This window comes from Colletotrichum scovillei, assembly GCF_011075155.1.
Source record: "Colletotrichum scovillei strain TJNH1 chromosome Unknown Contig00006, whole genome shotgun sequence".
NCBI classification, from domain to species: Eukaryota; Fungi; Ascomycota; class Sordariomycetes; order Glomerellales; family Glomerellaceae; genus Colletotrichum; species Colletotrichum scovillei.
Window position 1 is genome coordinate 5458749 of NW_023336264.1, and position 25592 is coordinate 5484340.

Consider the following 25592-nt stretch of genomic DNA (forward strand, 5'->3'; position numbering starts at 1 on the left):
ATTTATTTATAGTTCTTTTATTTTAAGAGGAGTTATTTTAAGTTTGTATTTTTATATATATAATATAATAGTTATTATAAGTTTTATAAGGCAGGGCCCTAACTTTATTATACGTATTAAATTATAATAGTTATAAAATAAACGTATTTATAATAATAATAACTATATTAAAAGAGTATTAAAACTAGTTTTTTACTATATGTTAAGAGCAGGCTCGTTAGTATTAAAAACTTATTAAAATAGTCTATAAATATAATTAAGTATCGGGCTATAGATCGTAAGAGGTCTTATGTCACGAGTTATAGCACACAATAATAGGCATACGGAGTGTAATAAAGTAGCTTAACTTATTAAAGTAGGAATAGATAAAAGGAAAAGGTCTATATGTAAGATGTAAGTGATATACACGTAATAAAGCACGTAACGGGCGCTTCGTGAGGCGCAGTTACTATCCCTATTACGTGACATCTTAATAGGGGTTAGTTTAAATAGGAACGGCGAACAACCCATCTCGTCGGCGACATACCGTGTAGCTGACACGGCAGCGGCGAGCTGGTTACAAGCAATTAGCTTTCCAATAACGACAATCTAGATTCTCTATAAATCCCAATAATTTCATGGGACGATACGACGGAGAATGTTGCTGTAGAGCCTTAGATGCATCGTTTGTTAGGAGCATAGCTTCTAACGTCCTTCGTTGCTATCAGTTGGACAGGTCCAGCTTGGCATGCACATAACTGAAACAGCCACTAGTTCCCTTAGAAATCAGCGTGGTTGAGGAGCCAATTATACAATCTTCTCGTTCGTATTCCCGCCCCTGCAGTCTTTTGTTCAGCGCATGAGGGGATATGCTGAGATGAGGATCGCCACTGTTTAACTCAATCGTTTTGCATTACTAGAGGATTGCCGCAGTACATGTAGACACTACCCTGCCCCCTAATTCCGCACTGTTCACCCTTTGCGGCCATCATGGTGAAGCCATCACGGTTGAAGCCATAGCGCCAGTTGCGAACTCTGATGGGAAGCAGTCGGCAGTACAGTTATCTTTCTCTTATGGTAAGCTTGAAAAAGTATTTTAATTCAAGTGCTAGGTGGGTACTATATTGTTTTATTAAAACTATATTCTTGTACTTGTGACTCACAAGAATTAAGTTTCGTCGATAACAAGGTACTTAGAGATGAGGATCGCAATTTGATATCGATCCAAATGACTACCTCGCAATGTGCTATCGCAAGGATAAATTTCTACAAAGAGACTCTTCAAAACCGTCCATCGGAATTGCGCTGGGTTCCGGTTCCTGCCGATTAAACTAGATCATTGATACATGGACAAGTACACCAATGACTTTAATGCGGACTCGAACTTTTCGCATCCCGCTATAGATGAGTCAATCGTCGGGCATACAGACTGATAGATTCCAGATTTGTTCATATTTTCTACCTTTGCTGATCGCTTGGGCGGTTCTCGGTATGGACACACAGTATATATACACGGCATTAGTGGATACTCCCACTGTCTCGATAGACTATCTTTCTTGGGTTTTCCATCTTTCCAACTTTCCCTCCTGCAAAGTTCACAACCACCACGGATCAATCGATAGATTCCAGATTTGCAAAGCTAATGGTAAGTTGATAGAGTCACCCGTTCCAATAGAGTTCTCCGCTGAGCAAGTCAGCAGTTTTCCAACTGAGATACTCCCGTCGTCACCTATTCATACCTTGTGTTGTACCCAGGTCGATATAGCATAGTGCCGCAACGATGGAAGACGCGAATATAGAGCAGAGTTTTGAATTCGTTACTCGAGATTTGGTACCAGCCCCTGCCCTCAAACCCGAAGACCCGCCCCAGAAACTCATCGCCGACCTCTGCGCATGGCTCCAGCCCACCGACTTTCTCTCGCCAGGGAATGGTTTCATGAAGCACCTACGATCGCACGCTCCCGGTACCAGCAGGTGGTTCCAAAATTCATCTATCCTCCGTGCCTGGGCTGGCGTCCATGCAGATCCAAAGGCATCATCATGCCTCCACGTCTGCGGTGTCGCAGGTTCTGGCAAGTCTGTCCTTGCCGCCAACACCATCCACTGGCTCCAGCAGTCAGGCAGAGTTGTCCTCTTTTTCTTCTTCCGTCAGATTGTCGACAAGAACCATAGAGCAAAGTACCTCGTGCGTGACTTTGCGGCGCAGTTGCTCCCTCATTGCCCTGCCCTCGCGACATCGTTGATGGCGCTGTCGCAGAATCATGCCATCAGTGACTGTGAGATGGACTTGGTATGGCCCGCCATTACCAAGGCTCTTACTGAGGAAGGTGTGGGAGAACAGGTCTTCTGTGTGGTCGATGCCTTGGACGAGATGGACGACTGCGACTTCGGCGATATGGCTCGACGGCTCGTCGCCTTTGGCACATCCAAGCCTGAGAAGATACGGGTTATGATGACAAGTAGGCCGCTACCCGAAATATTGCAGGCGCTTGCAGACCCGCATATAAGGCAGTTCAAGCTTGACCCTGCCCTTCTTTCCTCGGATGTCGCTCGTTATGTCGACGACCGCATGGCTACCTTTGAGCCGGCCCTTGGCGATGAGAAAAAAGAGCTGGTGGCGAAGACCATTTGCGACCGGGCAGGTGGCTTGTTCCTCCATGCGCGACTCGTGTTAGATAGCCTCGTCGAGGGGCTACAGGACGGTCGCATCACGGAAGAGACCCTACCTGACAGCCTAGACCGCCTCCCTCGGGCCCTGCATGGAGTCTATGAGAGCGCACTGGCTGAGCATGCCCGACGCAGTGGCATAGAACAGGAGCAGCAGGCTAAGATTCTCATGTGCGTGACGCATACAAGCCGGCCGTTGCGGCTAATCGAACTTGGCTCGCTACTCTCTCGTATGCTTAAGCTTGATCTCCGGCAGGGCAAGGATTTAGCCCGAGCTGCCTGCGGAAGATTGCTCGAGGTCCTCGAGGATGAATCCGTAACGGTGATTCACCATTCCTTTACCGAGTTTCTACAAGATGTCAGTCGCGATGCTGATCTCGCTGGATTTCCGGTGTTGGATAGCGCGACCTCACACAGCATGCTAGCGGTGCTGTCCTTGGAATATCTCTATAGCTGCCCAAAATTCGACATGACGATTGACGACAAAACGGGCGCAAACCAGGACTTCGGCTCTTATTTTGAAAATTACTCGTACCATTCTTCAGAGAGAGCTAGGCGGGATGAAATCTGCACTGACACACGAATATGTCACCCCCTGGCCGAGTACGCCGCGAGCAACCTCAGCTTTCATCTTGACAGAGCAGCCGAAGGCGGTCCTACTCACCATCTCTTGACCGCGCTTGACCGCTATTTTACACCTGAGAAACCTGCCCTGGAGAATTGGGCGCTATTCATGGGCTGGCGGGGTCGATTATCGGCTTCTGTCAACGTCTTCCACTTGGCTGCCGCGATCCGAGACCACCAATCACTACCGCTGTTTGTCTTGGATCATTTTGCGAAGACATGGCCAGAATCCCTGTCAGCTCGTGATTCGGATGGCCGCACACCGCTATCTTACGCAGCGCAAAGTGGCCAAGCCGAAATCGTCAGCTTCCTGCTTGCTAAGGGCTCGGATCCAGGCGCTTCAGGCAAGGATGGCCTGACACCCCTTCACTGGGCCGTGTATAACGAGCATCTATCCGTTGTTAAGCTCCTGCTTGATGCTGGCGCCGACCCCCTTACTAAACGAGGCCCAGTTCTTAAAGGGTATGATGAGCGCGAGGAAGAGAAGGTCGAGACTTGGAGAGAGACCGCGCTGGGCTACGCATTCGCAGGTGAAGATCCTCATATGATAGAAGCATTCATGCCATTCATTCCACCTGATATGATCCACCGGTTCTTTCAAGAAGCAAGCGATGAGAAGATCATTGAAACTTTCCTTGATACGAATAAAGTGGATGTTGATTCTCTCTGGGAGGGAAAAACGAAACTCTATCAAGCAACAGCGAACTGCTGGCCAGGCGTGGTCGAGCTACTTATCAGGCGAGGCGCAGACCCGAACAAGAGATGCTGGCCTCGCCGTGGCAGCAAGGTGCAAGACAGGCTTGGCTATTATGAGGGAGGGCCAACACCTCTGCACGGCCTCGCTGTTCAGCGATCAACATATCGCCTGTCCAAGGGGGATCAAAAAGATGCGGAGCAGATTGTTCGGGCGCTCGTTGGGGCTGGCGCTGATGTCAATGCCACTGTGGATGGCTGGGATGATGCCACGAGCATGACACCTTTACATCTTTCTCTCCGAAGCGCCGACTTACGTTGGAACTGGGACGGTTCCAACAAATCCGCAGAAATTCTCACCGGACTGTTTCTCACGATGAGTGCGGACCCCAAGGCGAAGACCAAGGATGGAAATACGCCTATGCACATTGCTGATCCTCGTAAGGCCCAGCTAATCGATATGCTTGTTAGCCGTGGGGCTGATATCAACTCCCGTAACGCTCTCGGGAGGACACCTTTCCTCGAGATTCTTTACCGCCTCGGCACCCAGTCCATTCATCAGTCCTTTCAGCAGTTGTGCATCGAGAGCTTGAACAAGCTGCTGGACCTCGACGCTGACCCAAATGCTGTGGACAACAACGGAGACACTGCTTTCCACCACATTCTCGGCTGCTTGGGGAATCTCAGCAGCCCTGAATCAGAATGTATACTTTTGCTAAAGAGGCTATTGCAAGCCGGCGTGGGTCTCAGCAAAAAAAACAAGAAAGGACAGCCTCCTCTCCTACGATACAATGGTGGGCATAAATACTTTAGAGCGGCAGGCAGCGATGACGAGAAAACGCTCCGAGCCCTGATAAGCTTTGGGATGGACGTTAACGTGAAGGATGATCTGGGCCGAAATGTCCTCTGGGCCATCACGGAGCCAAGATCTGAAGATCTCAACGTCCTCGAAAAGTTCATACGGCTCGGTGCCAATGTTAAAGAGCGTGCAAGCGATGGTCAAACGTTGCTGCACGCCGCAGTAAAGCACGAGAGGTCAGCTGATTGGGTTCGTCTCCTGGTCTCGGAAGGCGTAGATCCAGCCATCACGAGTGCCGACGGAGACACTCCTATTCATACCTTACTTGTGGAGCTTCAAAGAAGATCTCTATCCAGCTGGTATGCGCAAAAGATACTTCCAGTGCTAGTCGACATTGGGGTCTCGCCGCTAGTTAGCAATGCGAAGGGGCAGACAGTTCTTCACCTGGCGGGGGACCTGCACACTTTGGAGCGTATTGTTACTGCGTCCTACTTTCAAGGCCTAGACATCAACCAACCTGATCTTGATGGCTTCACACCACTTCATTTTGCTGTCCAACTTGGGGAAGTTGCGGCAAGTGTGCACGTCAAGTTTGGTGCTAATCCGATGGCGCTTTCTGCAACTGGTCTTTCGCCGCTTCACCTCGCCGCTCGCCACGGTGAGGCTGGCGTTGTCGTCATGCTTTTAGCTAAATACCGGGAACGTGGTGTGCTCGGGAAGTACGTCAATATGATCGGTGAAGGTAGAACGCCACTCCACTATGCCTGCCGATCAGGAAGTCCAGAGAGCGTCTGGGCCTTGTTATGTAACGGAGCGGACCCTCGACGTGAGGATGAAATGGGGCTGACACCACTGCATGCCATGGCGGAAAGTCATGGCTTGTCATGTCTGGCAAAACTGCCAGAGGCTCCCACTCACGCTGCCGAGATGATTGAGATGCTTCAACAAGCAGGTGTTGATCTCACAGCCGAGACTACAATTAGGGCAGGAGATGGCGACGAGATAAGAAAAGTTTCACCTTTGGACTTGGCGGTAGAACGAAGGTCATGGGGAATGGTCAGAGAACTGCTTTCACGAGGAGCGAAGATTCGTGACAGGAACAGTCAGTCTGAAGAGTTCATCCTGGCCACGGACAAGAACAAAGCCGTAGAGGAAGCGCGGGTATCACAAGCAAGACTGCCGGGTGACGAGGGCATCTCAGGTCATGATGGGCACTGGCGAGGCCGTTGGGCATTCGGGGCGGCGCCGGTTGAGGAACGAACTCGCTTTATTCTTGGTGGCCAAGCGATCCTGGATGCGCAGACTGAGTTCAAGGATGGCAAGCCTCTCCACCTAGATATGCTATCCGCTGCGCTGAGGGATGGCGATTATGACAGCGTAAAGGAGTATGCTCAGCTTGGGGGTAATGTTCTTGCACTGAGATATGGCCCCGAGGGAAACGACACACTGCTTCATTGCCTCGTCAAATGGGGATGCGTGGAATTACTTGGGCACTTTTGCGATAGTCCTGTGAAGCTGGGAGCTCAGGCGAGGATCCAAGAAGGAGGAGGTGGATTCTGTGGCACGTTGCTTGGCACAGCCTGTGAGCGATCTCACCCGTCTCTACACATTATCCAGTTGCTCATAGAGAGGATTGGCATTGACGTCGATGTCGTAGATAGCCGGAGCGGGGGAACAGCAGTTCATATCCTCGCTCAAGGTGGACACTGGTGGCAAGTTGAGGCGTTGAAGTACATTCTCGCCCAAGGAGGCGACATCGAGGCGCGAAACAAAACTGGCATGACGCCGCTGCTTGCGGCCATCTATCGAACTCGATCAGGCTCTCTTGGGAGGTGGAATGAGGAAGCGGTTCGCGTGCTGCTGGAACACGGAGCCAACCCCAATGAGACTGTCATGGTCAGGAAGGTGGACGGTACGACGGAGCCTGGCCTCTCCGCACTGGAGATGTGGGGAGAGCCCGGTATCGTCAAGCTCTTGCTGGACTACGGTGCAAGTATGAAGGAATTCACAGGGCTGGTGGCTCGGGCAATAAAGGAAACCATGGAGCCTAGGACGGTGAAGCTGCTGTTGGACGCTGGTGGGGATCCAAACGAGCTGTCGCAGGTGGCCAGCCATCAACAAATTGCCGAGTACCACAACAGGGGCGTTGAGGAATCAGAGCACCAGGGTGCAAGCGATGAAGAGGAAGAGGAAAGCGAAGAAGAATATGTCAGAAGAAAGATTCATCGCGAGTTGGGGGCGCACAAGCGGTTTGCAAACCCGCGTTATGCTCTCCATGAAGCGGCCCGACCAACCGATAGTTTCTCTTCACCGGCTGACTATGAGCAGCGGCAACTAGCTATCATGGAATTGCTCCTGTGTAAGGGTGCTAATCCTTGGGCCACTTACACAGATGGCAGTTCTGCCCTGCAACGTATCATAGAGGACCGCGGCCTCGTTGCTGGGTTTATTCCTCGCTGTACTGAGGAGCACATAAACCGCAAGGGTGGCTGCGACCGCACACTCCTGGCTTCAGCCTGCATTCCCCTCTGCCGAGCCGGCTATCATTACTTGGTAAGTTTACAGCCAATATAGTGCTTTGATTCACGAGCCTCTTGAGGGTCTTCCGATGCTGATATAGGAACGTGCTTTTAGGATGCAAGGCCAAAAACTGTAATGACTGATACAGTCCACGTCCTCTTAGAGCACAGAGCAAATCCTTTGCTTGCGGACGATGGGGGTCGCACACCATTACATTGGTTTTGTACACTTGATACCGAGTTTGATGAGCCTCATCGGAAAGCGTTCGTTGCTCTGGTAGACCACGGACCGGACGCCGTTCATATGGCGGATCTCAAGGGCCGCAAACCTATCCATCTCGCCTTGGAGAAGTATGAGGACAGTTCTCAGATGTCTACCTTTGCTATCCGCCACCTCATGGCAGCAGGTGCTGAGATGAGCGAGTCCGATCCAGTAACAAGCAACTCGGCACTCCATACAATCGCACCCCGTTTGGTAGGTGAGAAGACAGCGGGCGCTGATGCGGCTACTCTCTTTCGAGACGTAGCAATCACCATTGACATCAACACGCGGAACGCCTCGGGCGAGACACCCGTGTTCAGTTTCATGGCAGCTGGGTGGAAGGGAACACGCGACGCTGATTACGCACTCGCCCACGATATATTTCACGACACCTCCTTGGCTATGTTCATAGAGCTTGGCGTAGACCTGATGGCCGTGGACGCGAGGGGACGCACGTTGTTGCACGCCGTGGCTGATAGGAATGTTAGAGACACAGGCGTCAATTGGGACCAGATGGAAGATGTCGAGAGGTCTTTCCAAGTGCTGATGGAGCTCGGCGTTGATCCCCACAGGGAGGACCAAGACCTCAGGACCGCCGCTGATGTAGCGGTCGCGAGACGATTAAGAAGGGTTGTTGATCTGTTCGGCGGAAAGGACAAAATCGAAGAAGACGATAAGGAATAGCGACGGCGATGGAGGCAGCGGCACTACCAAGGTATTTACACTATGAACGGGCTCTTTTGCCGATCGCCGCAGAGAAAGCTGGCCAGCATTGTAGCTGAGCAAGCCAAATATCCACTCATGGGACTGATATCCACGTCTGACAGCCGTAGATGCATATTTAATCAAGCAAGCCTCCGGTACGTTCACAGGTAGGTCTATGACTTCACGTCACTAAATACTGCATTTGACAGTGCCATCCATGGTATGTACTATGGCAAAGATATGTACGTGGAGTATGCTCCTAAGTATGAAATAGATACAGAAAAGGTAGAGCGCAAAACGTGCTCATGAACTATGCCGCTTCGCTCGAATCATTCGTTCCGTCATTTCAAGGATTGTAACTCAGTACCTCGAGGTTTCGGACTTGATATTCCGTGTCTGTGGTGGGGTTGTCAGCGATTTGAGTTCGTGAATAGGTTGGCAAGGAAAACTTACTGCTCGTTGGGCCGGGCGAACCGGAGGAACCCTCCATCTGCAAGTTGATGATCCTGTTCACCCCTCGTGTCAGTAATTTGATAAACTTCACGCTTAGAAGCCAAGCTTTTACTCACAAGTACATAGGCTTCCCAAAATACCCGGCACCGACTTGCGTCGTGATGAGGTTGCCATCCATGTAGAACTTGGCCTGCACGTCCTTGCCGTTCAAGTCCCGCGTCTCGCACTTGAACGAGTGGAAGTTACCCGGGCTGGGGTACGTCACGTCCTTCGCAGCGACGATGGAGCTCGTGTTGAACGTGTTGAAGCTGACCTTGCCGCTGCCCTTCCACTCCGCCATGTCGATTTCTGGCGGCCACCCCTGGACGGCCGTCAGCCAGAAGGCGGGCCACGTGCCCTTTGTCGTTGTCGCCTTGATCTCGGCGCTGAAGTCGTATCCGCCCCCGCGCGAGACGTTGAAGTGCTCCTTTGCGTGGATCGCTCCGCTGAGGTAGTTGATGTTGATCTTTTGCCCGCCATGCGTCGCCTGCGGCTGCCCGCTGACCTTGTTAGCTGTGATGGTCAACGTGCCGCCGCTGAATTTGACGTTGTCCTTTGTCATGCGAGCGCCGCCGTTGTGGTCGGTGCCCCAGGGGTAGAGGTAGTTCCAGTCGGCGTCGAAGTTAGACTGGGAGTCGAAGCTCGTCTTGGGGATGATGGTGCGGACGGCTCCGACGGGGAGCACGTCTGCCACCAGCAGCGCGCTGCCCAGGAAGAGGGCGGCTTGGTTGAGCCAGACCATTTTTGTAAAGAGAGGCTGCAGTCTTGTTCGCTCTTGAAGATGGGCGATGAAGCTCTTTCGACCAAGAGACCAGACGAACGGGCGGGAAACGGGCTTGGTCAAATACCTCCTGAACCAAGCTTCAAGTTGATGGCAGTCGGCTGATGTCTATTGCTAGCTCGGCTTCACGTTCCCTGTCAAAGCCCCGCCAAACCCTCGAGATAGATGAAGTCACCTCCACACCGTCAGTTTTTCCACCCACTGCCAGGGACTGGAAACATCGCTTTTGGAAGGAGGCGAAACACTCCGACGCAGGGGCCCCCCCATGACATGACGATCCGAGTGCCGCTAAACTTAGACGGCTCTCACGGCGAACGACATACGGATATTGGAGGGCACTTTCATCCTCAAAGGGGGTTTCCAGCCAAAAGCCTCAGGGTAAACACGAACTGAACAGGGTCATTTTGAGCCGGGGTGGGATAGATTGTCGTCCGAACTTAATGGCACATCAGGCCGAAGGTTGCACCTAGCCCCCGCAACCATGCATTGCTACGTCGTATCGTGAAGGAGTTGTCGGCACTTGCCTATTTGGCGGTAAAGCAAGACTGGATTTTGCACCAGTCGCCGTTGGCAAAGGATATAAAATCACCGGTTAAGCTTCTTCAGGTTCCCGTGGGATGCGTCGGCTGTGCCTGTGATCGACATGTCAGCTCGGGTGACCGGTCAACGGGCGGCCGGACGATCCTGCGCCCTTCCGGCACGAGAATCCCGACAATTCGCCCGAGATTTGCATGATTGAGAATTGTCATGGGCAATAGAGCATATCATAAGTCGTCGAATATGAATTTGGATGGTGTTGTCGAACGTTCGTGGTAGACGAGCCTTCGGGAGAAGGTTGTTTCAAGCAAATTGAATGGGGGTTGAGTTGAGACGACCCCACTCCTGCAAGCGAGCCAGGGATTGCTATGGCGGACTAAACAACACGTTGTGACCTACACATCAAGAAAGTCACCATCGTAACTCACATAATTGCCTTGAGCGTAATTAGTTAAGACACAAACATGTAGCTATTAAGGAAACGATGGGATGTAGTGTCTCTATTCGCATCAGCTTAATCGACCGAGCTATGCGAAGCATGTAGCTACCGTAATGTCGATTAACCCAGACATTGCTTATTTCTTCAAGCGATTATGACAGAGATGTGCCAACACGAACTCATCAGCTATCTTCCATACTCTCAGCACAAGTGGGATCTCCAGCAACAGAGCCGTCAGATATGCTCGATTGGCTTCCAAAGCTATCAGCGCAACTTGGCTCAAAAGGATCGAAGTCGTCAGACTCGCCCGACGTGCTTGATACACTTGAGGTACTCGAAGCTGTCAGTACGCGTTGAATGTGCGAATTCCGATGCCTCAGATAGAATTCCAAAGTTATCAGCGTGCACGGGCTGTATAGCCTCGAGGTCGCTCGGCCTCCGTTCGAGGACACCTATTGAGGCTGACATCTCAGCCTCGAGACCATCGGGTTTGCCGCTGAGGATCTCGCTGCATGCTGGATCTTGAACTTCGATGTCGTGAAGCTTATTTTCGAGAAAGCTTGAACGACCTGCTTCCTCAGCCTCAGTATCAGCAGGCTTGCCACTAAGGTTTTCGATGAGGATAGCTTCTTCATGCTCCAAGTCGCCAGGCTTGCTGCCGAGAGCAACGGTATCCATGTGGTTCTCATCTTCGGATTCATCGAGATGACCTTCGAGTGTATCGCTGTCGATGGACTCTTCAGCTTCGGAGTCATAAAGAATACTCCTGAGCCTTTGAATCCTCCTCTTCATGTCTTTGATCTCATTTGTTAGCTCGCTACCTTCCTGGAAGGTAACGGCTACAGCGCGAATAGCGTAATCAAATCCACAACCATGACCCAGAAAATACATGCTAGAGACAAAGAATGTGGGAACCTGACGTTCCTTGCATAATTGCCAAGTACGCTGCTCAATAACATCCCTCAGATGATCCTTCATCATGAGGTTTTGCCAAGCAAATACAACAAACTCGGCTTTGCCAGCAGCCACAGCACCTTGGACTACTCAATTATGTCAGTATTGGCGACGGTGATAGATTCACATGGTGAGGACAACACCAACCATTGAAAACGCCTTGAACGGCTTGCTTGCTGTCAAAGGCTAACCACAATAAATCGAACACATCATTCTCGGTAAGGTAGTTCAGAGTCGAGACCGTGGGCTTTGAGTCTATCAAAGCTGTTTCCGGTGCATCATCAGATACATGGTGAGTCTTTAGTTGACTTTGGGGGAGAGGGATTTCGAGCATCTCCGTGTGGGACTGCGTAGTAAGGCCCTTAGATTGGTGGTATCATAGATTGAATATTGAACCAAGCTGAAATAATATGAGGTTGGAAGAATCCAGTTCGAGTGTGGAATCTTCCTAGTGTGGGGGCCTAGATATGTTGGAAAGACAAGTGGACAGAAATAATGAGTGTCAAGGGGGATCGAGAGCGTGAGCTCTTATAAGGTAAGGCACTCACGATTTGCTGAGGGGTATGAAACATTGCAGAAGCGGAGTTACCCAGACTGTGAAATGCAACTCGTTGAAGCTCCATCTGGATGAAGGTGTCAAGCGCCATACTGAGCCTCACCTAGCCGCCGAATCCGAGATCTTGTTGGTTCCAAGTCGCCAAATGCAGCTTTGTGGATCAACTTGGATCCCTGCCCCCAATCACAACATGCCTCAGCCAAGATACGTTAGTCGCATTCATATGAAGCTGGGGAGCTCAAGATGAAGTTCGTGGTTGCCTAGTCAGAACGCGGTGCTAGAGATCAAGGGAAGTGTTGGCGCCTAACTTCCTAGCGCGCATCTACAAGTCGAGAAGCCCTGTTGGTTCATGTCTCCGCCACCCTTTTGAAACAGCCAGGTTTGAAATGTCTGTTGGTTTGCATGATGCTCATTAGACAGGCCAATTAGATCATCAGTCGGCCTTCCCTTGGGAGGGTAGTTCAAGGATAGCCAGATAGAGTACGTCCTTTAGTGTGTGATCAGCATCAAACTCTACGGAGGTGTACTCAGCCATCATGCTTACCTTTTGGAACAGACCCTTGAAGACATCACCAGACTTGCTTGAAGAACCGGCTTTCTTCTTCGCCTCTTTGGCCCTGACCATGCCCCTGTCTCCACCTTCAATCTCGCCAACTCTGCATATGTCTTTTGTATTCGTTACACCATCTTTCCCGACATCTTTCTCAGCGCCTCCTTCTTCTGTGTGGCTTCTCAGACTAACAGTCTCCAGGCTCCTCTCTTGGTAAGCTGTTATCTCCCCAGTCTCGCCATCGTCCTTCTTCTCTCGATCCGCTTCCAGGATGCCTTTCTTTCTATCCTTCGTTGTACTCTTCTTCTTCTTCTCGTCCTTGTTACTACTCTCCCGCAACCCTTTCTCTTTGTCACACTTTTCATCAGCCATCCTCTCTGGCCGTTTGCTTGTTTCGTCCTTTGTGTCCGTAGCAAGCCTCCAGCGACCTCCTGTGACCAAAGAGACAAGATCACCGCTAGAGACTTGATGATTCGGGTCAGCGTATCGTGACTTAAACTTTGGCTGTGGCATCAAGTTCATCCTCGGATGATTCTTGTTCTCGTCAATCCAGCTAGCTTGAGCGCGTTTGTCCGAGTGGTTGTTGATCCAATCTTCCATTCTGTCCCAAGCGTTCTTCTTTTTAGCTTCAACGTCACCCTTTTTGGGAGTGCTCTTAACGTCCGGGAAGATAAGGGGCGCCGGTTCAGGCCACTTGAAGTCGCCACGAGTGGGCTTCATCAAGTCGCCCATCTGTGTCTTCAACTCTTGCCAGCCCTCTGAAGGCTTCTTTTTCCCTGCAGCAACATCTGAAATTTCCCGCTTTAAATCAGGCTTGGTTTGTAGCGTATCCACTTCCTCCACAAAATTGGTTGCGACTTGGTCGCAGTCGTTGTCGGGCTGCCACGTAACAACGAGGCAGACCAACCCTCTTGGAATGAAGAAGTCTGCATTGACGCAGTTCAAGAACTTGTTGGAGCAGAACAGACTTTGTCCCTCCATGACGGCCTCGGTGGCAGCCTCGACGGCGAATCCAAAGAGCAGCGACGCCGGATCTGGCAGCGCTTCTCCTGCAAAGCCCGCCAAATTGACGGCACTGATCCAAGGATTGGGTTCCAGTGACTTGTTGAGGGTATCGATGAAGTCGAGGAAAGTATCTTGATTGATCTTAACGTCGACTAGCATGGGTGCGTATGCTCGTATGAAACCCCGCGCTCGCTTCTCGGGCCGTCTCTGGGGCACAAGCACTGGCAGAGAGAGCCTCTGCCCGTCCTCAGAACTTCCAGTAGTTTTCAACGGGTGTCGCTTGATGAAAGCTGATGCAAGATCATGTATGTTTTGAGAAGGTGGCGAAGTTGACATGGGCGTTGCTGCTCCCAGGTCAGGGGTGTTCGCTTTCCCTGTTCCTTCGTCAAGCTGTATCGGTGTAGACTCCGTGTTGCTGATACTTCCTGAATGACTCGAGGGCCTTTGTGGATCCAGTGCTCTGGACTTCTTCTCTCTTCTGTGATGCAAGGCTTCAGAGATGGTACCAATACCTGCCGCCGCCGATTGGGCAATCTCTTCCACCAGGCCATGCTTTTTCCTGCTGTTATTCCCTCCAGTCCTTACAAAGACCTTATCGCGTTCTTCCAAAACGCTTTGCAACAAGCTGACGGCTGTTTGAGAAGCCGCTCTTTTGCTTTCACTGCTTATAGTAGCCAGCATATTCGTACTAGTACTCTGTTGAGGATCATCTGGGAAAGAAATACCATAACCTTGGGGCGTTTCGAAGGCTCTTGTATCTCAATATTTGGCAGTATTCACTGTAGAGAGGTTCTTTCGAATGAAGACAGGAAGAGTGTGAAACCAGCTAGTCAGATTGCAAAACAACATGGAGTCTTTCCTCAATTCAGAGGAGGAAGTGGCCTTATATGAAACTGTGTTTTCTAGGAACTTCTAAGATTTTGAAAATGCCTGAGGAACCGTGCAGGCAATAGCATCCTTTGTGGCTGTGAATTCGCACTCGCGTTTGCAACGAATCTCAAGGCTGATACGCTACCAGCTCCTGCTTGGCATGTCAGCAGCCAAGAGTGATGGGCAGCCCGCGGGATGCGGAGACTGGGCCAACAAGCGGCAGGGGATAGAGCCAACGAATAGTCCACAATAGGGTCATTTGATCTTGTCTAGGCGCCCAACTTCCTATCAGATCGACTTGGGTGGAAGTGTGGAACTGCCTTATGGTGTCCTTTTTCCAACTGTCGGTCTGCTAGTAACTTTGAGCTTCAATAACGCAGCAAACTTGTTTCGATAATAAGACTGGAGAATGATTGGTGATAACAGTGAATTTGAGAAACTAAAAGTAAATGATAATCTGACTCAAGTTGGTGCATTGAAATGCATGTTGAAGAGAAGCGAAACATATCCAGTCAGGTCCAATTGCCTGTGAAACTTGGCTTTAACACCTAGGCCACATCCCATGTATGTACTGTTTGCGCAATTATTGGACCTATCATTCCGAAAACCAATGACGCAGCGATAACATCGAAAGATTGTGATTTCAATGTGATTACCACTGGCATGAACCGCCGCAGTGCACGCTACCATCGGTAGAGGTGCCAGAGACTGCCCAGCTTCCCGTTCCAACCAGGTTGGAACCGATCAAACCACCCCAGTCGACACCCTTGTTGCCACGAGGGAAGTTGACAGTAACTCTGCAACCGATTCCCTGGATGCCAGCAATCGCCTGGTTGCTGAAGCCGGCCTCTTCGCCTCTGCAGTTGCCGGCATAGTTGACGAAGGTGCTGTCGATGGCTGCCTTGAGATTATCGCGGTTGACGCTGTTGCAGGAGCCGGGATGATCAATGGTGACGGTGACGCGCTCGCAGTGGTCGCAGGCCTTGCGCCAGCAACGGGGTTCGAGAGCCCCCGCGAGAGATGGGAAGGCGGTGCTGAAGCCGTAGAAAAGGAAGAGAGTGGTGAGGATGAGAAGAACGGGGCGGCTGAAGTGTGCCATTGTGACTTTGTCGTGTAAGGTAGGGGAGTTAAGAGAAATCTTGAGTGCAGAGCTTAGAGTTGAGAGTGTGCGGTGGTAGTTTTCTGCTGGTATGGACAATACTTTTCTGTTTCCATCGGGAGCTTTTTGGGCGTTATATATGCATGTGTCTCATGCGATGTTGCACGCAAACCCAGTACGCTCATGATAATTGTTTGGCAAATCGTAAGCGCAACTCCACGAACGCAACTATCCGCTCCAAGTCTAATTCCAAACTCGTATTCACTTTGATTGCCCAGTATCCTATGAAATCCTCGCCAGTGTCCACGTTGCTGCGTTACTTCACAACGATCCCGAACTCAGTTATCGTGAAGACTATGGCTGTTCCTTTCCAACTCACATGGCTACATTCCGAGCAACCGATAAGTCAAACCCCCCACTTCCCGGCACCCCCCTGTTTCTGGCACCCACAAAAACGCGAAAATCCACCACAACGCAATGCCCACCCCCAACCTCCTTTTATCACAACATTTTCAATTCGAGTCCAAATGGGCTCATTTTTTGCACATACCTTCTTCTATATCTAATGCCTCAATATACCGAAGATCAGCTTCGTCAGGCTCTCGAGGACATCTCAAACGGCAAGAGTCAAAAGAGAGCCTCATTGGAGTATGGGATACCACGATCAACCCTCCAACTACGTCTCCAAGGTGGTCAGACTAGGAAAGTGGCTTTTGCTGACTGGCAGAGGCTGTCTCCTGACCAGGAGAGTAAGCTGGCACAATGGGTTCGCATTCAGGCTTCGCTGGGCCTCGCACCAACGCACCAACAGGTGAAGGAATTCGCAGAGCGAGTTCTGGCTGCTGCTGGGGATACCAAACCATTAGGAAAAGGCTGGATCTATGCCTTCGTGAGAAGGAACCCTATCATTAAGGTTCAGAGAAGTCGTTCCATCGATTCTAGACGCGTTAATGGGGCATCTACTGAGGTCATTAGGAACTGGTTTAAGTTCCTTGCTATCCCTGAGATCAAGGACATCAAACCAGCCAACAGATATAATATGGATGAGACTGGCATCCTCGAGGGTCAGGAGCTAATGGGTTAGTGCTGGGCATGGCTGAGACGACGTCTGTTCGCAAGAAACAACCTGGGTCGAGGGCATGGGTCTCTATCATTGAGTGTATCTCAGCCTTGGGTAGGGCACTTCGTCCTCTTATCATTTTCAAGGGAAGACGGTCCAACAACAGTGGTTTCCATTACATCTGGTTCCATACGATGGGTGGGAGTTTACAGCAACAGATAATGGCTGGACTACAGACTTAACTGCCATTGAATGGTTAGAGAAGGTGTTTATCCCACAGACTATGCCCGAGGCTGAGGGCGAGGCTCGACTGTTGATTGTGGATGGGCATGGGAGTCATACGACGACAGACTTCATGTGGAATTGCTATATTAACAATATCCATTTACTGTTCTTACCACCACACTCCTCTCATGTCCTCCAGCCACTTGACCAGTCTGTCTTCAGCCCTGTTAAGTCAGCCTATCGGAAGGAGCTCGGTTACTTGTCTCAATGGAACGACTCTACCATTATAGGTAAAAGGAACTTCCTGGACTGTTACCAGAAGGCTGACTTGCTGGTCTATCAGTCTCGAACATCAGAAGTGGTTGGAAGTGGACTGGTCTACACCCTGTAGCGATGGTTAAGCCCTGATGAACCCTATGGTATTACCTGAGCCTTCTGCAGCCCACCACACCCAAACCAACCAGTCGGGGCAAAAAGCGATGCCATAATGGTCAACAAACTACCCCTGTTGAGCCATGGGATTCTGCTTCCTCTGCAGTGGTCTGGTCGACACCCAGGAAGCTGGCAGAGCTCAGCGGTCAACTGCACTTATACACCCAACTCGACAATGATACCAGCACTCAACGGCTGCTGTTCAGGAAGGTGAAAAAAGGCTTCACAGAGCAGGCCTGGCAGGCAACTGGCAGGCCCAGCAGCAGCTGGCTCACCTGAGGGCCAAGTTACCAACGCTGCAGTTAGGAAGAGGAAGACTGTTCAGATCGATCCCAACACGAAGTTTGCGAACATCAGGGATATCCATCGGGCTCAAATCGAAGCGGGTGAAAAGGAGGTTATTACGGCTGAATCCAGCGACTCTGAATGCCCTAGTGAGGCTGGCAGTTGTATTGTAGTGGGTGTGGTTGAGGATCAATAGTTAATAGTAATGAGGAGGTTGGGTTGTGATCCCATCGTTTTTGTGGGTGCCAGAAACAGGGGGGTGCCAGGAAGTGGGGGGTTTGACTTAAATATGACAGAGTTTGATGACAGCAAATCCTCGTGGAGTTGTTGTGAGAATCTGAGTGGACAACACGAAGCCCAGACCACAGTTCATCCGTCTTTGACTTTTTTTAAGTTCGCGCATGGATCGTCAAGGAGTCAGTCGCGGCTCGGATGTTCGGCTGCACCTTGACTCGCTGACATGCTAACTGACCAACCATACATACAACGATTTTCCCCATTCTGAAATGAAATTAAATGTGAGAAGCTTTTTATTTTCCGATGAACTCTCTTAAACGTTCCACAGCGGGCTCAGTAGCAAGAATGAGCTTTGTTGACCAATAAGGAGCTGACTGTGATGCGCGTGGCAGTGAAGCATCTCGCGATGAACCACCTCAGTTCAGTGAAGACCGTAGAATCCATGGAGCAGCGATCATGATGATGAGCGGCCAGGCATCCCCAATAGTGATGAAGAGATTACATGTGAATCGTCTTGAGATTGCAAGTATTTTGAGATTCAAAGAATTCTTATAAATAGCTTCAACAGACTCGCGTCTTCGTGGACTCTGTTCGACATCGACAACAACAGCTCTAGCAGTCTCATCACTCAAGTATTTGAATCTTACCCAAGTCAAACCTTTCACAATGCAGTTCAGCTCCTTCATCGCCTGCCTTGTTATGGCCCCTTTGGCTCTAGCCATCCCAGCTGAGTTGCCTTCTGCGGAAGGTGCTTTGGTCCTCAGAGCTGCTGAGAACATTGAGATCCCGAAGGACCTCCCTGATGATTGGAAGACGGCCCTCGAGGCTTACTTCAAAGGTATCTTCGTTTTCCAACTGGAATGAAGTTTTCGGGATGCAAGAGATCCTTCGAAGAGTACCAGCCTGACAATTCCGCTAGACACCGATTTGGACCTTGAGAACAGAGATCTCGACAAGAGGAGCAACGTGCCGTTCATGCACTGTGGCTGGCGCCGCTTCTTTAGTAAGAGAATCCCTCGTCTTACATTTCCTGTCCTTTGCTAACAACTGCTAAGGCTGCCTTGGATCTGTAACCCCTGGTGGTGTCACCTGCATGTGGGCGATCGCTGCTCGCGGCCTCGGTAAGCATTTCCATCGTGATGTCACCCTCAATCCACTCGAATTCACGCCTTCGACAGCACCTTAATCAGGTACTCAGGGTGAAACAATAAAACTAGCGAAAATTAAACTTTCTTGCCAATTGCTAATCTGAAATCTGAAACCAGATGTGAAGGAAGACTCCAAATGCTCAGCCGCTGTTGTAGCCACGATTTTGTCAGCTGTTAGTTATCTCGATCGTTCTCGGTTCAGTCGGAAGGCTTACAAACTCTCTAGTCAAACAACTGCAAGTTGTGTGTCAATGGTCACCTCTGAGAAGCGGCTTCGAGGCCCTTGTGTGGTATCTCCGTGATTGAAAGTGGACTATGAAGTAGGTGATCGAAATGGGTTGGATTTGTAATTCTGGTCGTTTGGAGCTCAACATACACTTCTCTGCTGATTTCATCAGCCCCTAATTGTGATTTCACATGAAGATATTATTGCACTTGATTCTCGACATCTATGAACAAGGTTAATTTGACCATAATTTCTGACAATTACCAGCTCTACTGCCAACAACATCTAGGACTGATGTTGCTCAATAATTGTGTATAGTTTATACAATGATGATGAATACCAAGTGATTAGTCCATTGTGATGAATCAGCATATTTACCTTAGTCCATGTCGGTTCGGCGGCTACGAAGCGGGGCTGTTCTCCGTCAGTGCTACCCAAACAGCTAATCATATTCTAGCTAAGCTATTGTCTCAAGCTATCCGGAGGAAGAGCACCACGGGGCCAAGCGGGTCAGAAACCTAGTACAGTCCTCTTCGGATGCACGGTTGAGATATGTTCCGTGAGAGAATGAGAATACTACGTTTCTTTGTCGAAACTGCTCAGCAATGGTCGAGATTTTGAGGATACTCGTAGGGCAGCTCGTGCTATTGGGCCAAGGATATAAATTAACCGTGTTGAGGTTGGGAAGCCAATTGGCTGAACGCGCCAGCTCCAAGATATCTTCATGCATCGTTTCATGCATGCATGTGATCTCAATAGTTTCCAGTCTGCCTGGGAGAATTCTTCCCAGGGACTGTCCCCCGTCGTAACAGAAGCTGTCCAGTGCCAAGTATTTGAGAGTTTCGAAATGTCGCATTGATTTCAGCTGCTCTCGGCGGCCTGAACGGAAGACGTTTTCCATAATGTTTAGTTCCAAAGCCTTCAACGTGTTTGCGTGAGGTCTTAGTGCATCTAGGATCGACCCAGCGGTGATATCGGCAGTTTCTCGCGTCCGAGAAGGCCATCCATATATGTTCCAGCCGGCCGGTCGATACTTGAAATCTTTCAGTGGTCCACAGGAGTGGAGCAATGAAGACAGCATTTCATACCCTATCTCTGTTCCGTTCAGATTGAGGTGCTCAATGCTGCGCAGGTGAAAGGTTGCGTTTGCCATGTGAATGGATGCTGGCAACGGTATAACCAGGTCAGTATTCAAATAGGTGATGTTTGGCGCGATTTGACAAAGCGCTTGTAAAATACTAGGGCTTCATTGTTGGGACGCTGTGGGTGCTTCCATTGCTTGAATTGCCACGGTTCGTAAAAGTGGTAAGCTCCTTGGTCGTCCATTTCTCCTGAGATAGGCCCAATTACCTACTATGCGCGTTGAGCTAGGATGAAGAGACCTCATTGATAATCTTGTCAGTTGTGTCAGCCGTATGATAAGGTGCTGCGCTAAAACAATCGCGAACTGCAAGGCCGAAGTAGAATACCGGAGACTTAGGAGCGTGGGTGCTGACAATACAAGTTCCAATTCTAGGTTTCTTCCTGATTCGTGGACAGTCGTTTTGCGGTCTAAAGACAGGCAGCTCAGATAATCTGCATGATGTATCTCAAGATCCAGGTCTCTTACATGCCCAGCCAGGAGACAATTCCGCTGGATCGTCAAGATAAATTGTACGAGCCTCCCCAAGCTGGGTTCCTCTCTGCTGAATCGAAATTGGAATCGCCGATAGAGCACAGCTGTTCCGAGAGCATGCAGAAGCTTTGATGCTCGACAGAGTGACGCAAGACTTTTGAGGGATTTTCCGAAGTGACGCGGATCTGGAGAGCTTACGTTGTCTAGGCTTTCGCAAATTCCTATGAGTAATTCAGGAGGGATTCTCTCCAGGGAACTTCTATGCAGTGCATTGCTCTGTAGACGCTGGCGGTCCATCTTGTTAAACTTTTCGGGTATTTTCGGTTGTACTTTCTGTCGAGGTCACAAAACAGGTTGGAAGTCTTTGGAAACGTCGAGGCTGGGGTTGTAATGAGTAAAATAAGAAATGGAATTGGTAAACTTGGTCGCCCGTGAAAGGTAAGGTCCTTAAGTACGGAAGGATTGGGTATCGGAGATGCGCGTATATACCAATAACGGAATTGTTGGAGTTCTTGGTTCTTGATTCTTAAGCGCCAAAAGCTTTAATATCCACGATATATGTATATCGGATGAATGAACTGTACACCTAGTGCGCGATGAAACAATCGGAGATGGGGGCGCTTCACGAGTTCATACATAATGTGGTTAGTGGCGGCGAGGATTTCACGCGTGCCAAAGAGGTCGTGCAAAATTTCGTCTCTTCTTTTCCCCCTACTTCAGGTTAGGTGGTATCTAAATAATGGACTCTCTTTATAAATCCTTTCTCACTTCGGGGCTAGATCTCACTTGACATGTCCCTATCTCCTTCTACATGCTTTGCACATAGTACCCCCCTATAGACGTGTTTGTCAATATCATACGAGATATGTCCTCTCGGGCGAGTGAAATCTTGGCTGTAATATTAGCTCAGAAAGTAACTACCCTCATTTGAAGTATTCTAGCACACCGTGGAGGTGCATTCTTTCATTCTCCGGTTTTGGCAGGTTTCCGCGGATCAACACCAAAAATTCGACAGCTGTTTCACTGCGCCTCAGTGGGGTTCATTTTGGTGCCATCAAGGTGTTTTCCTTGGCATGAAAAGAACATTACCTGGAGTGGAATTCCACGGAGCTTGATTTGAAAGCACCTCTGGCTAGTTGCGCGGACCTATTTTCAAAGAAAATACAGGCTATATTTCAAGTATTTAAAAGAGACGACAAGTAGTGTAAAGAAGCCAGGCCCAAACACCGAGGTTTGAATAATTAACTACACCTGGTGCGATCAACAAGTCCCCGAACCTCAAACATCAAAAACACCAGCCTTCAACAATGTCCAAAAACACCAAGACGATCCCGACGTCACAATATGACGAAGTCATTAAGACAGTTCAACACTACGTCGACAGCGTCGCAAAAGCAGACCGCGCCCTCCTCGATCTCGCATTCCATAAGGACGCAAAAATGACCGGCTGGGCCCCGGCCGACGGCACACTCTCGTTAGGCTCGTACACCAATCTTCACGCATTCTTCGACACCTACGGTACAAGCGCGTCTCTTAAGACCCGATGCGACGTCATTGGTATCACGCCCACAACTGCCGTCGTCAAGGTCGATATGGAGAACACCCCCGACGGCCCGGCGTACACCGACTTTCACACGTTGATCAAGGTTGATGGAGGCTGGAAGATTATCGCAAAGGTTTTTCACGCTTATGAGTCTTGAAGAGTATCAGGAGACTCAGTGTATCTATTTTCTATTGAAGTAGTCTAGTTATCCCAAGGAAAGTTGTTGGTGCAATTTCCCCAATAGCGTTGCTCCGTGACGCCGAAGCAAACCAACTTGCCATGATCGTTACCAATGAAGTCGTTCTAGATGTATAGTTAGCACCAAATTCTCATTCTTACTTAAATCAGACTACCCCCAATACTTACCAACTCAATCTCAGCCTCCACACGCTCATGTTTCGCACCATGCCCTGGCATAGGCCAGCACTTGCAGCTATACACCGTCGGTCTCTCCGGATCCTTGAGTCCACAATCCTCACAAGTATGCCAGAATCCCCCGTTCTTGCGTGGAATTAGCTTCCCGCGCGCATTCTCGATACACTGGCCCAGTCGGAAGCGGTTCTGGATGCCGTAGCCGTGTGTCGTGTCGCAGCAAGCCCAGATGACTGCTTCTTCGTCTCCGTCACCGTGGATTTCGGTGCAGCTTTGTTTGAAGCCCCAGTAGGGGACTTCAGCCGGGCGGTTGTTGGTGGCTGGTTTTCTCGTGTCCTCGTGCGTGCATGTACAGTTCGATGGGGCTTGGGTTGGCGAGGGTTTGAGGAGGGAGTGGCCTGTCACCACGTCGATGGGGATGACTTCAATTGACGAAGACTTGAGGGGTGAATAAGTTGCAGTTACATTGATAGGGATAAATTCAATTGAAGAAGCCTTGGGAAAAGAGTGACATGTCGTCTCATTGATGGGGATTACTGAGACCTGTTCGGCTTGGCTGATGGCAGCCAGACCCACGAGAAAACAGATGTTGAGCCTCATGACGAAGAAGTTGACGAGAGACTGGTTTTGCTTAGTTGATCGCAGAGGCTATGGGAACGAGGGATGTTTGTGGAAGATGGTTCGTTGTTCTCATTCTTTGTCTTCTTATATGTAAGGAGATGGGTGGAGTGACTGAATGGGAGCCATGGTAGAGAGGCGTTGCTATATTTGTTAGTGAATCACAAAGACCAGCGGTTTCCCAGATATTGTCCTGCATGGTGATTCCCCTGTACTAGACCAGCTGACAAGAACGAGAACTTCGGAGATAATCGCCTCAACTTCCTAGCAAGCATGTCTCTTCATGGTGGACCGTGACTTTTTAGTAACTCAGACGATCTTGACCTTTACGCCATTCTCGGTCGCGGGAATCGGCACGCCCAAGTCATGATCATACTCAACATCGCGCAAAGTGGTATCGTACAATTGCATGCGCGGAAAGACCCTCAGCACCAAAGAAGTCAAGGCGATGTATAACTCAGAGTAGGCGAGTCTATACAGAAGATCAGTACGGGTCAACAACGAATTTGCAAGGGGTAGTCAAAAACTTACGGCATTCCCACACACTGTCGAGTTCCCTTGGAAAACGGGATGAATCCAGTTTCCAACTCTCTTCTCCTCTGACCGTTCTCATCGATCCACCGCTCTGGTATAAACTCTTTGGCGTTCGGAAACATCCTCTCATCGAGATGTGAGATGATAGCGCTCATACTGACCGCCCATCCGCTGGGTATGACATGGCACACATCCATATCGACATCTGACTCTTCAGGCCTCCATTCCCCGCGATAGACGAGATCCTCCTCGGTAGCGACTCTGCCAGTGCGCATCGACCCGCCCGGCGCCAGCCGTAGACCCTCAGAGATAACAGCATTCAGATACGGCAGTGTTTCCAACGTGGGCCAGTTTGGCAGGTGCTTCGGATCCTTGACCGCCCCTTGAAGTTCTCGTGTCAACTTTTCCAAGATTCCGGGGTTCGATAGGAGGTGGAAGCTGATCATTGTAAGCGTGTAGCTTGTTGTTTCCGTTCCTGCGGTTATCATGATGGCACCCTCGGACGTGAGTCGTGGAACCGTCTTTTCTTCGGGTGGGAGATCGAAGTCGAATAAGGCGGCGAAGACGTTAGGGCGAGCGTTGGCATCTGTGCCTGTAACTTTGCGGTCTCTAGCCTTCTCTACGAGGGCTGGGATGACGGTCTGTGGTGCTTGTTTATCAATCGCCGTTCTCTGAGGGTATTCATGCATGACGAGCGAGAAACAGAGGTAAACTTACATCGTAGGTGTTGATGAAGATAGCCGTGTCCCTGGGTAGGTAATTCTTGAGACTAGACAAGTCAGCTCTTGTCGATGAAACTCGCTCCAGCAGGTAATTCTGGAATTGCACTCACTAGGGCCCAGCATTCATGACAATCTTCGTCCACGGAAAGAACTTGAACAGGAACGTATGAACCAGTGCCCCATAAACAGCCGAACGATAATTAGGCGTCCACTCCTTCTGCTCAAGAAACCCAAACGACTCGCCAAAGCAGTACTCGGTAATCACGTCCGTCGTAAAGCAGCTATAGGCGTCTTGCAAAGGCACGACCTCGCCATCCGGACCAGCAAACGAAAGAAGCTTGTCGCATAGTTTCTGCGCTGATGCGTAGACTTGCGGCTCGAGCTTGAGCATCTGCTGCCGGGAGAAGAACTTGCCGACGGCGGCTCGCCGTCTGCGGTGGAGATCGTGGTCAAGGGTGCCAAAGGTAGCAAAGGTTGCGCTGTGATGGGAGTTAGAGGCAAGCAAGCTAAAGACATGAGAAGTGCCGGTGGGAGTTTTACGGATCTGGTAGGTTGATCATGTGGTGGATGTGCTTGTCTCTCTTTCTTCCGTTGATGGCGTAGACTTCGTCGGTGAAGCGGACGTCATTGCAGTGCACCTCGTCAGGGTTTATGCGGACTATGGGTCCTAGATTATTCTCCATCAGCTGATGTATCTGAGGGAGGTTGAGTCTCACCCAACATGAATCACGTACCGTAGATTTGGTGCATCTTGACAATCTCATAGGTGTACCGCCCCTTCTTCACGAAATCGTACCAGCACTCGGGAGCATACGAGGCGGCAGCCAGCTTGGGGCCAGGAAACTTGCTGAGAGGGTGTAGAGGCGACACATTGTAGATGGCGCGCCCTAGACAATAGGTGATCCATATGACGAGGAGCGTAGCTGCAGACTGCCATGACAGGACGGACGTCGGCGTGATGGCTTCGGGGATGAAACTCATCTTCACGAAAAGTGAGATGAAAGCCCAAAAATGTTGCAATTCTCTAAACTCTGCTACGATTCA

The 25592-nt window shown here is 50.1% G+C and overlaps 9 protein-coding genes across 9 annotated transcripts; 3 read left to right on the forward strand and 6 right to left on the reverse strand.

Annotated features, from left to right (window-relative positions):
• Positions 1-1584: 1584 nt before the first annotated feature.
• Positions 1585-8227, forward strand: HER10_EVM0009310 (uncharacterized protein; the record flags this gene model as incomplete). The annotated part of the gene is made up of 3 exons (XM_035478800.1): positions 1585-1979; positions 2046-7319; positions 7431-8227. Exons 1-3 carry the CDS (start codon positions 1760-1762, stop codon positions 8225-8227), a joined length of 6291 nt encoding a protein of 2096 aa, XP_035333096.1. The 5' UTR covers positions 1585-1759.
• A 367-nt stretch (positions 8228-8594) lies between these two features.
• HER10_EVM0010029 (glycoside hydrolase family 16) lies at positions 8595-9482 on the reverse strand (the record flags this gene model as incomplete). The annotated part of the gene is made up of 4 exons (XM_035479499.1): positions 8595-8644; positions 8702-8754; positions 8818-9167; positions 9246-9482. The coding sequence occupies 4 exons, from the start codon at positions 9480-9482 to the stop codon at positions 8595-8597; spliced, it is 690 nt and encodes a 229-aa protein (XP_035333189.1).
• Positions 9483-10794: 1312 nt separating this feature from the next.
• Positions 10795-11475, reverse strand: HER10_EVM0012882 (ribonucleoprotein-associated protein; the record flags this gene model as incomplete). The annotated part of the gene is made up of 2 exons (XM_035482262.1): positions 10795-11336; positions 11418-11475. 2 exons carry the CDS (start codon positions 11473-11475, stop codon positions 10795-10797), a joined length of 600 nt encoding a protein of 199 aa, XP_035333562.1.
• Positions 11476-12440: 965 nt separating this feature from the next.
• Positions 12441-14243, reverse strand: HER10_EVM0012864 (uncharacterized protein; the record flags this gene model as incomplete). The annotated part of the gene is made up of 2 exons (XM_035482244.1): positions 12441-12494; positions 12552-14243. The coding sequence occupies 2 exons, from the start codon at positions 14241-14243 to the stop codon at positions 12441-12443; spliced, it is 1746 nt and encodes a 581-aa protein (XP_035333560.1).
• Positions 14244-15084: 841 nt separating this feature from the next.
• On the reverse strand, positions 15085-15531 carry HER10_EVM0009403 (uncharacterized protein; the record flags this gene model as incomplete). The annotated part of the gene is made up of 1 exon (XM_035478891.1): positions 15085-15531. One exon carries the CDS (start codon positions 15529-15531, stop codon positions 15085-15087), a length of 447 nt encoding a protein of 148 aa, XP_035333110.1.
• A 2905-nt stretch (positions 15532-18436) lies between these two features.
• On the forward strand, positions 18437-19183 carry HER10_EVM0012764 (uncharacterized protein; the record flags this gene model as incomplete). The annotated part of the gene is made up of 5 exons (XM_035482150.1): positions 18437-18608; positions 18690-18773; positions 18826-18891; positions 19036-19091; positions 19145-19183. The coding sequence occupies 5 exons, from the start codon at positions 18437-18439 to the stop codon at positions 19181-19183; spliced, it is 417 nt and encodes a 138-aa protein (XP_035333547.1).
• A 2883-nt stretch (positions 19184-22066) lies between these two features.
• Positions 22067-22459, forward strand: HER10_EVM0004546 (uncharacterized protein; the record flags this gene model as incomplete). Its single annotated transcript, XM_035474187.1, has 1 exon — positions 22067-22459. One exon carries the CDS (start codon positions 22067-22069, stop codon positions 22457-22459), a length of 393 nt encoding a protein of 130 aa, XP_035332512.1.
• A 44-nt stretch (positions 22460-22503) lies between these two features.
• On the reverse strand, positions 22504-23274 carry HER10_EVM0012547 (uncharacterized protein; the record flags this gene model as incomplete). The annotated part of the gene is made up of 2 exons (XM_035481941.1): positions 22504-22605; positions 22669-23274. The coding sequence occupies 2 exons, from the start codon at positions 23272-23274 to the stop codon at positions 22504-22506; spliced, it is 708 nt and encodes a 235-aa protein (XP_035333523.1).
• A 327-nt stretch (positions 23275-23601) lies between these two features.
• On the reverse strand, positions 23602-25529 carry HER10_EVM0007083 (trichodiene oxygenase; the record flags this gene model as incomplete). The annotated part of the gene is made up of 5 exons (XM_035476649.1): positions 23602-23764; positions 23824-24497; positions 24679-25027; positions 25089-25215; positions 25283-25529. The coding sequence occupies 5 exons, from the start codon at positions 25527-25529 to the stop codon at positions 23602-23604; spliced, it is 1560 nt and encodes a 519-aa protein (XP_035332835.1).
• Between the last annotated feature and the right edge of the window lie 63 nt (positions 25530-25592).